Below are 13,860 nucleotides of genomic sequence, written 5' to 3'. Positions count from 1 at the left end.
CAGCAGAGGTGGGGGTAGAGGTGACTTTTGCTATGAAATTCTCCCTTTCCCTTGATCTTTGGCTAGAATGTCTTATAAGTCTGTCCTCTAAATGTCTATCAAAGGCAGGATGTTACATTCCTGACAGATGAAAATTGGAAGGGTAAGGAAACATCACATCTTATTTAGATACAGACAATGAAAGGCAAAGATCACAGCGCATGTATGAATAAACCACATGGATGAAATAGACTGCAATAGTGCAGTACCAAAGAAAGCTGAGACATTTGCAACCTGACCAGAAGAACTAATTTATAGAAATGATTCATATGTAAGTCTCTTCGTGCAGATCTCTCCTTAGGTATATCTGACGTTTCTGCAAATCTGAGCTCCTTCCCATGCTTCATAAATCTCTCAATAAATTTTCTTATTTAGTATAAAAAGTATAACAGCTGTTTATATTAGATGATTCGACCAAAGATTTTTTTTGTAAATAACTGCCTTGGAGGTTTAAAGTGTGAAGCTGACATCTGTTTACACCGAGAAGCCGAAAATAAGGAACAGTCTTGCGCTGTTCATTATCCACTATTAATGGCTTATTATAATAGCAAAATATTGGTATTTCTTAGAGAGCATCTGTGCTACTTATATGTAAGAACAGCAGCTAAAATAGCTGCTCAACATCCCTTCTACACTTCAACCAGGAACACAGAGCGTGTTAGCTGGCCATCTTAAACAAAACTGAACAGTTGTGCGTGGTCTGGCGGGGAAGAGTTACTTTAAAGAAATTGCATCATTTCATACTGGTTTATATGTTTTCTATATGTCACTCCCACTTCCCACACTTCTGTTTAGTTGAGCCTCAATCAATCAAGCCTAGACCTGATGCTTGGTGCACTAAAAAATGCCCAAATATGCTAAATAAATTATATAATACCTTATTACATAGTTCTTCTGAACTGAATGGCAATGAAAACAATGTGTCAGTTCAGGTGTGCTGCAGCAACACCTTGAAATGCCTCGGGCATCTCTGGAGTGAATACGTCGGCTCCTAGCGGATAGATCCGGAACTGCAGCAAACTGAGGCTCATAATCTGTGAAGCTCAAGTCACACCAAATATACTCTGATATCTAGCTTTCATCTGTTTAAGCAGAGGTTAAAAAAAAAAGTGGTTCATTGTGTAATTTTTATAGTATTTTTTAAAGTTAATACACCACAGTATTAGTATGAGAAATATAACAAGTTTATTTAAAAAGTTCAAAGCAGAAGTAAGTCTGAAAACAGACTTGTTTTTTCTACTGTGAATGTTAGAAACACGTCGCTATAAATGTGTCACGTCGCTGTAGCTGTGCCTGTGAGGGCTGATGGATGGACGCTGAGATGAAACACTGGACTATTAAGACTCTGAAGGCAACGCAGTGAAGTTGGTCCCGCAGTGGAAAATGCGCTCTCTCTCTCTCTCTCTCTCTCTCTCTCTCCTAAGAGGATAAGGTCGTCCCTTTTTCTCCCCTCACCGTGATTGGACGAGGCTACTTCTTAGGAATGGCATCAAACTATTTAAATAGCACTTTGTCCCCCCTTCGGCTTAAAAAGCTGTATTTTAGCGGCTGACACCGGAGGGAGAAATTTCTATATAACAAAAACTAAAATACAATAATTTCTTTTTGTCATTATTTTCCTTCTTTTCGCAGTGGAACTTTATAAATATATGTATACATAAAAACAACTCGTCACAAATTCATGCTTGGGGATTAATTGTTGGATTTCTCCAGATTTTTCCGGATTTTATTACTTTGGACCTGCTGCTTTAAGCAGGTAAGTGGTAAATATTCTGAGTGTTTTTGCAGCAGCGTCAGCCATCGCTCTTTGGGCACCTGTATTTTAGGTGTATACCTGCTGCAGGCTGACTCTTTCTGACAATATCATTAATGCTTTAAATTAAAATGGAACTGCTGTGTTTTTGTGGTTATTTGTCACAGACCGCAGATCACCATGAAGCTGCCGGGGATATTTTTGTTATTGATGCTTTGGACCTGCGAGGCTGCGAGAGTCGCAGGTGAGTTTGTCTCAGTTTGAACTGGTTAAAACTTGTCAGTATGATTCTTGTGGAAGATAAGGGGAAAGAAAGCTTGTGTTTGTTTTTTGTGTTTGTTTTTAATTTAACCTCCTAAGACCCGAACTCTTCCATGGCATGCAATTTTGATTTCTCTTTGATATTTGGGCATATTGGTACCCAAACAATGTAAAAACAAAGAATTACCAGATTTTTTGTTTTACCTGATTTTTGTTTCTAAGAAACATGAGAGCCACTTATGAGGATATTCGTTTAAATTTTCGATAGAACAGTAGCAGTATAATGTCTTCGTAAGTGGATATCAGGCCCTTGTAGAGCAAAATTTAATATTTTGGTCTAAATAACCCAAAATGTGATGTCCACATATGTGGACGCCAGGTCCTAGGAGGTTAAAAAAAAGAATATAAAGGAGCTGGTATGGCTTTAAAAACGTTTTGCAGTACTCTAAAAGTGAAAACAATAGAAATCCAGCGCCTCACAAAGGCTGACTCCTTATTGTTATTCACCCGCAGAGAGTCGAGACGACAATAGCGTGTATGACTTGTTTGAGCTCGTCAAAGTCCCCAGCAAGAACCACGGGGTGACCCTGGTGAAAGGAGACGACCCGTACAGCCCCGCCTACAAGATCCTCAACCCGGACCTGATCCCCCCGGTCCCCGAGAACTCGTTTAGGGACCTGATCGATTCCATCCATGCCGAGCGGGGTTTCCTCCTACTGCTCAACTTTAAGCAGTTCAGACGCACCAGGGGAAGCCTCCTGACTGTGGAGAAGAAGGATGGATCCGGACCCGTGTTTGAGGTCGTCTCAAACGGCAAAGCGAACACCTTGGACATTGTTTTCTCCACCGAGAACAAGCAGCAGGTGGTTTCCATCGAAGATGTGGGTCTGGCTACGGGTCAGTGGAAAAATATCACGCTGTTCGTGCAGGAGGACTGGGCAAAGCTGTACGTGGGATGCGATGAGGTGAACACCGCCGAACTGGATGCGCCAATTCAGAGCATCCTGACGCAGGAGACTCCGGCCAGCGCGCAGCTCAGGGTTGGCAAGGGAGCCGTGAAGGACAAGTTCACGGTGAGAGCTGAGAGAATGGAGCAGCATATGTCAGGAAGGAATTTCTTTTTAAATACTTTGAGTGTGATGAACTTTTCGAATTGTGTACCGGTGCTTAAACTGCACACTCATACTTGCAGGGGGTCCTACAAAACGTGCGGTTTGTGTTTGGAACGACTGTGGAAGCTATTCTGCGCAACAAAGGATGCCAAAGCGGTGAGTACTCAAAGTGTTTACCAATCACTCATCTGCTCCATGCACTCTCAAGTGCGAGCAATTCCTTATCAAAGAAATCTGCGTGTACTCCGTTTGTCTGCTGATTTCTGTACCAAACACTGCCCGAGAAGCTGTTTACGAGATGCCAAAAAGGAATGCCAGTTTACAAATATCTCAGAGCTCTGTGGTCTCACAGTATGTTCTCCAGCCTATGCAGAATGAACTAATTACTTTTTTGCATAATTTACTGCTGCGGGGCATTATGCTCGACCTTATTAATTAATATATTACCATTGAAATAGTATACTGATTCACAGCAGTATTTTTCTTTCAGCCATGACTGACACCATGGTCCTGAGGAACCTCAATGGCTCCTCGGCCATCAGAACTGAGTACAGTGGCCATAAGACTAAAGGTAGGCATTGCTGCATCTGATGCACTCAGTCTGCAAACTTTTCTAAACTATATGAGAATTAAATAATTTTAATCTGAAATAAAAATTAAGTATGTTTTTCTCACTGTTGTGTATTCTGGTGAAGACCTGCAGATGGTGTGTGGCTTCTCCTGTGAGGACCTGCTCAGTATGTTTAAAGAGCTGAAGGGTCTTGGTGTGGTGGTCAAGGAGCTGTCCACTGAACTCCGCAAGCTGGTAAGGAGCAAACCCAGAAGACAGTGTAGAAGAACCTAAGTGACGTCTGCCTCTTTGCTGGTTATCTGTTTGCCTGTGTGTACGTCAGATGTGTGTACAGTTGTCTGTATTTTAATCAAAGGAGATACTGAGCTCTTAAATATTTGTAAAGCTCTGCACTGTGAATGAAACTGCAGAAGGCATCTGACAGAAAATCATCTGTAATTTCAGCAAATCAGTATCAGAAAAACTGCAAATGGTTTTTACTGTGTAGTTTTACTGTTTATTACTCTGTACATCATATAATTCTTTCCTCTGTGCTGACGCTGAATTTGCTTACCTCCTGCATTTCTTCAGAATTGTATCTCTGTTACTTTGTGAATTTTAAAAGGGGCTTCACATTTTTTCTCTTTTAACAACCAAGCTAACAACTCATTATCATAAGTCTATTTTTCTTGTTTCTCTTTTCCTCAGACGGATGAAAACAAGCTTATTAAATCCCACATTGGAATTCACAGTGGTGTCTGTATCCACAATGGCATCGTTCGCAAGAACAGAGACGAGTGGACCGTGGATGACTGCACCGAGTGCACTTGTCAGGTGAGATCTCCACAGCACTCCCACCAGTGTACTTAAACACACGTGTGAGGAGGACTTACTCAATGCTCTGACTTCTCTTTACATGTACACACACACAAGCACGCACACTGTGATGACAGCCCACAATGGGCAGACACACTTAACCACAACACAACTGATCTGGTCAGTAATTAGTAAGTAGTGTGGCGACTGGGCAGGAGGCCAACAGTCTTTATTGTTGTAATGACAGGTCTCCTGTCAGAAGTTCAACTTGACTGTGGCCTTGAGGGGCTTGAGGGACTTAAGTGATCCGTTGCCCATAATTAAGAACAAGACCTTGGCTTTGACAAGTGGACAAGAGGATGTAGATGTAAAATACTTGGGAGGAAATCTTCCTGCATTTCACCAGTGGGTTCATTTGCTTATTTCTCCCTGTGCAGATAGACTACTTCTTCCAGGTTCCGCTTTTTTCCCTGTCAGTGATCAGTTCCTGGAGGGAGAACATTAGCATGCATAGTCAAAAGGCAGTTCTTATGCCTGAGTCATTCATAGTGAACCCTCACAGGTTGTGCTGGCAGGCTGGCTTTACTTGTTCGGGGCTCTGTGCCCAGTCCGGCTCCATGCTGAAACCCATATCCATTATTAGGACTTTGGCCTCTTTCCCACCCTCCCCTGACCTAGTCGGCAGGTGTTGGCTGCAGGGGTCCCCGTTCTCAGCCAGAACTCTTGCTTCTCACTCATTCTTCCATGATTAAACTCACATGACCAATAGAGAATTTAATGAGATGGTTGCACGTACATGGGCGAGGCCTCGATTAAAAACATATCTTCAAACATGCACTAATTTAAATGGATTTAAACAACCCCACAAACTCCACATTAGTGACGCCGTTGTGAAGGGTCCAGTGTTTCAAATTCCATTCAAGCACTGGGACTTGACTGAGTGCCTGGACTGAGTTTGGAGGAAAATTGCAGCAAAACTTGAGTGATATCCAAATATTTAAAAATGAATTTGATCTCTGTGCTTTTGCAGAACTCTGCTACTGTGTGTCGCAAGATCTCCTGCCCCCTGATCCCCTGTGCTAATGCTACTGTTCCCGATGGAGAGTGCTGCCCACGCTGTGGAACACGTAAGCATTTCTAATCTACGATCTCCAACACATTTTATTATGACCTGCATAGCTATACAAAGACACACTGTAATTAAAATAATTATAGGTATGCAAACCTGCACTATAAATGTTACATTAATGGTCCACATAGTGTAAAGTGTATGACATTTCAGCTAACACTGTACCATTCCCTGAGCGAGCTGTTTCTATTTTATTTGCCATATAAAACAAAAAACCACAAATATTTCCCTTGATGTATTGATGTAAAGCTTTCTCTTCATTAGAAAAAATGCTAGTTTTAAAGATGATTTAACTGCATTAGTATGAAAGGGTGCTTATGTGTTTGGAACATTGGCGCTTTGTGCTCTAAAACATCTTTGAATCTTTAAGTTGAAATGGCTGCAATTTGCCAAATTGGTTAAAGGGGAATGGAAAATTGGTTTTCTGTTTAGTGAAGCCATCTTTTACATGAGGGGAGGTGGCATGTTCTTCATACCTTGGCAGACTTGGCTGCGATGCTTCCCTAAAAGTAAACATTGGGAGCCGCATTCATCCCGGCCTCAGCCACTTGCTGAAGTCATTACAGACCCAGGGTCATGTTTTCAAAAGCTGTTTCCTCTTTGGAAAACATAAGCCAGTGGGGCATCCCTGTCCATCCTGAGGACAGGAGGCCTTTCTATTTCTCCAGTTAGTCCTCTACGTATGCTCACAACAGCTGTGTCTCCCAGTTAAATCCAGACCATTAGTCCACTGCTTTTAGAGCTTCCCCTCCTCATTTAAGGTTAGGGGCTGTTTGCGAGGGGGTGCTGCTTCGCTGCAATAGCTCTTTTATTGTCTCCCTCTTCGCCTCCTTCTCATATTCTCTCCCTCTCCCTCCTGCTCAGCGAGCGACTATGCAGAAGATGGCTGGTCGCCGTGGTCTGAATGGACCCATTGTTCCGTGTCATGTGGGCGTGGCATCCAGCAGCGTGGGCGCTCTTGCGACCGTATCAATAACAACTGTGAGGGCACCTCTGTGCAAACCCGAGACTGTTACCTCCAGGAGTGTGACAAGCGCTGTGAGTTAACTTAACCAACAACAAGAACAGACAGAAAATATGTGTGACTTTTTTATGATTTGATGTCACTGTGGTTCAACTTTTTGGCTCTTGATAACTGATCTCTGACCTTGTCTTGTGGCCTTTAGTCAAGCAGGACGGCAGCTGGAGCCACTGGTCACCATGGTCATCATGCTCGGTCACCTGTGGTGCTGGTGTCATCACCCGAATCCGCCTCTGCAACTCCCCAACTCCTCAGCTAGGAGGCAAGGACTGTGTTGGAGAAGGCCGGCAAACTGAAACGTGTACAAAGTCCCCGTGTCCCAGTAAGTTTCTTCATACTACAGTTGGATTTTGCTACTGTGTAAAGCAAGAGAAGACGTTGATCATGCTTTCTTCATGTCTTCATCAGTCAATGGCAACTGGGGTCCCTGGTCTCCCTGGGATTCATGCAGTCTCACCTGCGGAGGTGGTCAACAGACTCGGAAACGCCTGTGCAATAATCCTGCACCACAGTACGGCGGTAAAGAGTGCGTCGGTGAAGCCAAGGACATCCAGAGGTGCAACAAGACCCCCTGCCCAATCGGTGAGGCATTTTATCATTTAAAGGAGTTCCACATATTCCATGTATTTGGTATTTTTTATTATTCATGTTTTTAAAATTTAGTCTTTACAGCATTATTGTTGGCATCCACTTCAATGTAGGTTTTATTTATTGAAGTTTTTTTTTTAAATATACGTAAGTGTACCATCTCAATGAGATCATAACTGGAAGATTAGGATTACTAAGATTAAAAGCAGGTTACATATGAAGGATTTTGATGACTGCATTGCTGTGTTCAGATGGATGTCTGTCCAACCCTTGCTTTGCTGGTGCCAAGTGCACAAGTTTTCCCGATGGTTCCTGGAAGTGTGGGAAGTGCCCAGCAGGATACACTGGCAATGGGATCAAGTGTAAAGATATTGATGAGGTAAAACGTCTTTAGCTGTTGTTCAATGATTAAAGCAGCTACAGTCATATATTAGAATTCAGGCAACATCGTAACCATAACTGTGATTCTTTTTTTATCCTGAAAACAGTGCAAAGAGGTTCCTGATGCGTGCTTTGAGTTTAATGGGGTGCACCGCTGCGAGAACACCGTTCCAGGCTACAACTGTTTGCCCTGCCCAACTCGTTACTCAGGACCCCAGCCGTTTGGCCATGGTGTGGAGCAGGCCGCCGCTAATAAGCAGGCAAGCAGATTCCTGTTTGAAGCCAAAAACAGAGCAAGAGAGACAACTTTTATTAAACAAATACTGATAACAGGGAGAGGTCATACTAATGTGTTGTGATGAATATGTGCCTTTCTAAGGAGAGAATGTCATGAATTTAAACTATGCAGAGCTCGTCTCACCACTGATATTCATCTCATCTTCAATCTACAGGTGTGCTCACCCCGTAATCCCTGCCTCGATGGAAGCCATGACTGTAACAAAAATGCCCGCTGTAACTATCTTGGACACTTTGCTGACCCCATGTTTCGATGTGAGTGCAAACCTGGTTATGCTGGCAATGGCCATATCTGTGGAGAGGACACAGATCTGGATGGGTGGCCCAATTCAGATTTGGTGTGTGTTGAAAACGCCACCTACCACTGCAAAAAAGTACGTAGTAGCAAAGCAGCTGCAAAGAAATGTCAATGTTTTTGCAGAGTTAAAGTGAAAATATCTAAATATTGCTTATAATGGCTGAGACTGACTCTGTTGTTGTTCATTCAGGACAACTGTCCCAACCTCCCGAACTCAGGGCAAGAAGATTATGATAAGGATGGCATTGGAGATGCTTGTGACAATGATGATGACAATGATGGTATTCCTGATGATAGGGTAAGTAAACATTTCCAGACAGGAAATAAGATTGTACGGAAACGGTGCCTGTGCACATCTTTTTGCATTCATCACGTTGTCTAATAAGAGGACAGGTGGAGATGGGGGTAGGGTAGAGGAGGGTGGCGCTCAAAAGAAAAACAAATGTTTCTCCCAAGGCTGAGCCAAAACCTCAAATTCCAATGCTGAGGTTCTGAAGGAGCTGCGCTGTGTGCTGCTAATCCCAACATTTGATGCAGGAGAGAGCCTACAAATAAAGCTGCTTTTCATCCTGCATCACCCCCTCCCTGTAAATGGGCAGGGAGGGAGTTGGAAATTACAACCGCAGCACCTTAAAAACTGTCATTGACTCTTTCTCTAACACTGCGTTTTTCTCTTTTTCAAACAGGACAACTGTCCTTTTGTGTACAATCCCAGGCAGTATGACTATGACCATGATGATGTGGGTGACGGCTGCGACAACTGCCCCTACAATAGCAACCCAGACCAGACAGACACCGACAGCAACGGAGAGGGAGATGCCTGCGCAGTGGACATTGATGGAGATGGTGAGACCTGCAAACAAAAAATAATCAGCATAACTCTTAGACAATACTTTTATATTTTCTGCTTTTGTGCTGCCTTTTCATCTAATTTATTTCCGTTTATGCCAGGCATACTGAATGAGAAGGACAACTGTCCCTATGTGTACAATGTTGACCAGAGAGACACAGATCTGGATGGAGTGGGAGACATGTGTGATAACTGCCCACTAGAACATAATCCTGATCAGGTGTGTAAAAGCAAACACACGCATTGCTGTTACCCATTTGCTTCAGTCTTACCCGGCAACAATAATCCACATTCATCTCCCGGGCTCTCTTTTATATCTCCCTTTCAGTCAAAGCAGGCTTCAGTAGTTGCTGAAGCATTATCATGGCATGTAAAAGGTGGAGTAAATCCTGTATGCAGCTGAAGGGCACATTAGTTCAGTAAGGCGTGGTGGGGGGCTAGGGCTACACTGAGAAAGAGGAATGTGTTAAACAACAGGAATTAGGAGAAGAATAAGGGAAGGAGGGGAAGTCTAAACTGATGTGCTTTTTAAAGAGTGAAGCGCACAATTAAAGGCCAAAAGAGACATGTTCAGACATGAATGCAGCTGTTATTTGGTGGTGTATAGAGTACAAGTAAGCTAATACTCAATTTTCCCCATAAACCAGATCTAACTAGGATGTTTAAACACTCTAATTTTGCAGTTGGATTCAGATGATGACCGCGTGGGAGACAAGTGCGACAGCAACCAGGACATTGATGAGGATGGACACCAGAACAACCTGGACAACTGCCCGTATATTCCCAACGCCAATCAGGCTGACCATGACAAGGACGGCAAAGGTGACGCCTGTGACCATGATGACGACAATGATGGCATCCCTGATGAAAAAGACAACTGCAGGCTGGCGTTCAATCCTGATCAGCTGGACTCTGATGGTGAGCAAAGTTGGACATGGATACATCTAAGCAGTTTTATGCTGGAACACATATATCTATACACCCTGGGTATTATTATTATTATTATTAAATAATTTGGATTATGTATTTTTCAGGTGATGGCCGTGGAGATGCTTGCAAAGATGACTTTGATCAGGACAATGTGCCTGACATCTATGACGTGTGTCCCGAGAACTTTGACATCAGTGAGACAGACTTCCGCAAGTTCCAGATGGTTCCTTTGGATCCAAAAGGCACCTCCCAGATTGATCCTAACTGGGTCGTCCGCCACCAGGGCAAAGAGCTGGTTCAAACTGTTAACTGTGACCCTGGCATTGCTGTTGGTAAGTACCAACGATTTCTCTGGACCAAATGTGTAACTTTGCAAAGACTAATAGGAAAGTTTCTTTTTTCTATTCAATTCTTGTCGTGACACCCTTTCAACCTGTTTTTGTTCAGGCTACCATGAGTTCAATGCAGTGGACTTCAGTGGGACTTTCTTCATCAACACTGACAGGGATGATGACTATGCCGGCTTTGTGTTTGGCTACCAGTCCAGTTCCAGGTTCTATGTGGTGATGTGGAAGCAAATCACACAGACCTACTGGTCACATAAGCCAACTAAGGCACAAGGTTACTCTGGCCTGTCCATCAAAGTGGTTAATTCCACCACCGGCCCAGGAGAGCACCTCAGAAATGCCCTCTGGCACACAGGCAACACCCCAGGACAGGTACATTGGACTTCTGTTCTTTCATGGACAATTGAAACATTTATTTTTGATAATCAAACCTAAATAAAATAGAAAAACTCATGTCTTTTATTTATTTTTTTCACACGCTTTAGGTTCGCACTCTCTGGCATGACCCAAAGAACGTTGGATGGAAAGACTTCACTGCCTACAGATGGCATCTGATCCATAGGCCGAGAACAGGACACATTCGGTGGGCAGAAAATAATTTTGAGTCTGTAGGTAGTTACCCTTCATGAGTTTGGCATTCAAATGTCTAATTTTTCCTTGATTTCCACAGAGTTGTCATGTATGAGGGTAAGAAGATCATGGCTGATTCTGGTAGCATCTATGACAAGACGTATGCAGGTGGAAGGCTAGGTCTTTTTGTCTTTTCACAAGAGATGGTATACTTCTCAGACCTCAAGTATGAATGCAGAGGTAAGTTTTATTTGAAAACCACTAAAGTTGACATTGTTCTATTAAAATGGACTCTAGAATTAAAGACATTAAACAAACCCTCTGCAATCTCTTCATGTTATGTCTCTTCCTTTTGACAGATGCATAAATGTACGGCGCAGGAAGCTCTGAGGAATGCACCTTTTTGTATAAAGTATGAACTTCTATATTCTTATGCAAAGTCCAGGGACCGATTTATTGCCGCAACTCTTTATTTTTGGGCATGCTCACTCAGACTGGGCGAAGGGCATATGGTTAGCCTCAGGGTAACTTGAAGCCGGTTTGGAAAGAAAACCAACCAGCTGAATGCCATTTGAGGATCAGAGAGCCCCTTCTCCACCACCATCCTTAACATCTATAAGAGCAGGGAGAGGTGAAAAAAAACCCAACAAAGCCTGTAGGTCACCAACACCTTTCTATCCCCGCTCTGCCTGCTTTACCCGCTCTCTGAAAGACCTCATTCATCTCTGTACAGGAATGGCTCCTCATAAACAACTATGCACTTCCAAGTCTTTACGTCTCTCTCTCTCTCTTTCTGTCTCACCTCTTCAGCCTTTTCTGCCTCACTTTCTAGATGGACTTCCCAAAGAAATAAAGAAGAATATTTCCTTTGCCTTACCAGTCTGACCAGGATGTAGATCCTGGAAATACAACTTATGAGGACTCAAAAAATGAAGATGACATTTTGTAGGAATTTTTGTTGTTAATGATTTAAGAAAACTGTTGAGAGGGGAGCAAGTTAGAAATAAGGGGAATATGATGCTGTGGATAAATGTTTGCATGCATGTACAGAATGTATGTGGAAGACTAACCATGAATGGAACAAGAAAGTTCTTAAATCTTCTACCCTAAAATCTCTAGGGTAGAAGAACTATGAACTGTGTTTGTCTCAATTTGAATACTTCCAAGAGCAGAGTTCCAAGTAGCACAGTATGTACACTGCATACTTACGTAATGCATGAATTCCGGCAAAGTTGTCTCAAACTGAACATGCTAAAACATGTTCCTAATATAAAAAAAACAGTTGCTTTTGATGAGTTAGCTAACATGTTTTGTAAAAATTTGCGACTTCTTGAGCCTTTGGTGATTCTTTTAATACAGAATTACTCAACAGTGAAGATTACAGTTCAATTTAACATACCTAAACACCAGACAAATCCATAACATGCACTGTTTGGTGTAAGCTAGAAAAAAACCCTGCTACTGTTAGCTAGCTAGCTGGAATTGGAGATAGCTAGCGGGTGAGAAATGTACAGCATTTCATATTGATCTTCTGACTGTTTTGAGTATCCTATCTGGGTACTTGTGCTCTTCATGATGCCATATGTGAGCGTTTTGTCACACTTGCCTTATGGAAGTATGCAATGCAAGACAGCACTGGTTTATGTTAACTATCATTTACATACAGGTATTGTTGGTTTTTTTGATGTCATCTGGTTGTCTTAACAACTCTCAGGATTAGATGGAGATAATTATATTTTACAAAAAGTTGCTTGAGTCTATAACCACATAGTCAAAATTTCTTCCAAAATACTCCCTATATCAGATCCTAACTGTAGAAATCGAAGAGATTTAGCCCCCTCAACTTTTGGGGGAATTTGCTATGAAATAATGTAAATACATCTAATTTATTGATTTTTGCCTACAGTGTAGGCAGTAAACAAAATTTTTGTACTTTGAAAAAGTAAAAGTATCCTTCCAATCACAGTGAAAATTGACCCCAAATCAGGTACGCTTAGATACAGGATGCATAACATTGTCGTTGTCTTTTATCTCCAGAATTCGTTACTCTTCAGACAGGGCTATTTAGCATGAAGTGTATCTGATCCGTGTGCCTTTTCTTCAGAGAGAGATGAAAAACAAAGGAGATCGTTGATGTACAATTATTACCTCATTGCTGTTGTATAATTTGATCAAACAAAAACATAAGTACTTCTTCGTATTCCTTTGAAATGATTGACATCTTAGTGCTACTGTAGCATGAGCTGTAAATAATATAACATGACATAGCTACAAATACAGCAGAGCTCCCAATCCCATGATTTACTACAGTGAAAATTATAAGAAGGTGGGATATTTCTTTTTTTTTTTTTTTTGTATTTTGCTTTATCACGTATGTCCAATGCGGTTTTTAGCAGATAAATTATTGTCCTGTTTGTCTTAGTGGTTTGTGAGACGCTGATTTTGTGTGTGTGTGTGTGTGTGTGTGTGTGCGTGCGCGCGTGTGTTTGTAGAAATTTGCTATTTAAATAATTTATCAGGATTTGCTGCCTTATTAAAGGGCACATGTCCATCTGTATAAACGGTTTGCACACTGACGTGAGGATGTTATGTTCTTTATTGTTTTTATCTTTTTTGTTATTGTGTATCAATGTTACCAATATTTTTGTACAATTAGTTTTGCTTGTCTGTAAACATTTTCATAGTTGTACAAAGCAAAATGCTGTTTTTATTCATCACAACTATTTTGTTATGTATTTTAAGACAATAAATAGTTGTTAACATTCTCATTAGTTTATTGTTTTTCATGCCATCTAGCATTGATCAATCCACGATTTATGGAGAACAGTGACTCTCACCAACAAAATCCATCAAAAACGCAAGTAGATTTGATCAGATCTATAGATTTCAAATGTTTCCCCTACTTTCTCAGAAGCACA

General features: G+C 41.9%; 1 protein-coding gene across 1 annotated transcript; it reads left to right on the top strand.

Annotated features, from left to right (window-relative positions):
* Positions 1 to 1,586: 1,586 nt before the first annotated feature.
* On the top strand, positions 1,587 to 13,657 carry thbs1b (thrombospondin 1b). Its single transcript, XM_080882950.1, has 23 exons — positions 1,587 to 1,795; positions 1,960 to 2,036; positions 2,567 to 3,126; positions 3,246 to 3,321; positions 3,656 to 3,736; positions 3,861 to 3,970; positions 4,424 to 4,549; positions 5,562 to 5,658; positions 6,525 to 6,698; positions 6,827 to 7,003; positions 7,090 to 7,263; positions 7,521 to 7,648; positions 7,758 to 7,910; positions 8,103 to 8,321; positions 8,436 to 8,543; positions 8,932 to 9,091; positions 9,197 to 9,315; positions 9,779 to 10,013; positions 10,130 to 10,357; positions 10,473 to 10,744; positions 10,858 to 10,955; positions 11,043 to 11,182; positions 11,302 to 13,657. The coding sequence occupies exons 2-23, from the start codon at positions 1,973 to 1,975 to the stop codon at positions 11,307 to 11,309; spliced, it is 3,507 nt and encodes a 1,168-aa protein (XP_080739076.1). The 5' UTR covers positions 1,587 to 1,795; positions 1,960 to 1,972; the 3' UTR covers positions 11,310 to 13,657.
* Positions 13,658 to 13,860: the final 203 nt, after the last annotated feature.

The sequence above is a fragment of the Rhamphochromis sp. 'chilingali' genome, assembly GCF_963969265.1.
Source record: "Rhamphochromis sp. 'chilingali' genome assembly, chromosome: 5".
Lineage (NCBI taxonomy): Eukaryota > Metazoa > Chordata > Actinopteri > Cichliformes > Cichlidae > Rhamphochromis > Rhamphochromis sp. 'chilingali'.
Note: the sequence above shows the minus strand (reverse complement) of the source record. Positions and strands in the feature narration are given on the sequence as shown.

Excerpts from the sequence above, each read along its gene's own strand:
- thbs1b (XM_080882950.1), top strand. The coding sequence starts at position 1,973 with ATGAAGCTGCCGGGGATATTTTTGTTATTGATGCTTTGGACCTGCGAG. Across the intron at positions 3,127-3,245 it reads CCGTGAAGGACAAGTTCACG|GGGGTCCTACAAAACGTGCG; the intron begins GTGAGAGCTGAG and ends TCATACTTGCAG. Across the intron at positions 5,659-6,524 it reads CTGCCCACGCTGTGGAACAC|CGAGCGACTATGCAGAAGAT; the intron begins GTAAGCATTTCT and ends CCTCCTGCTCAG.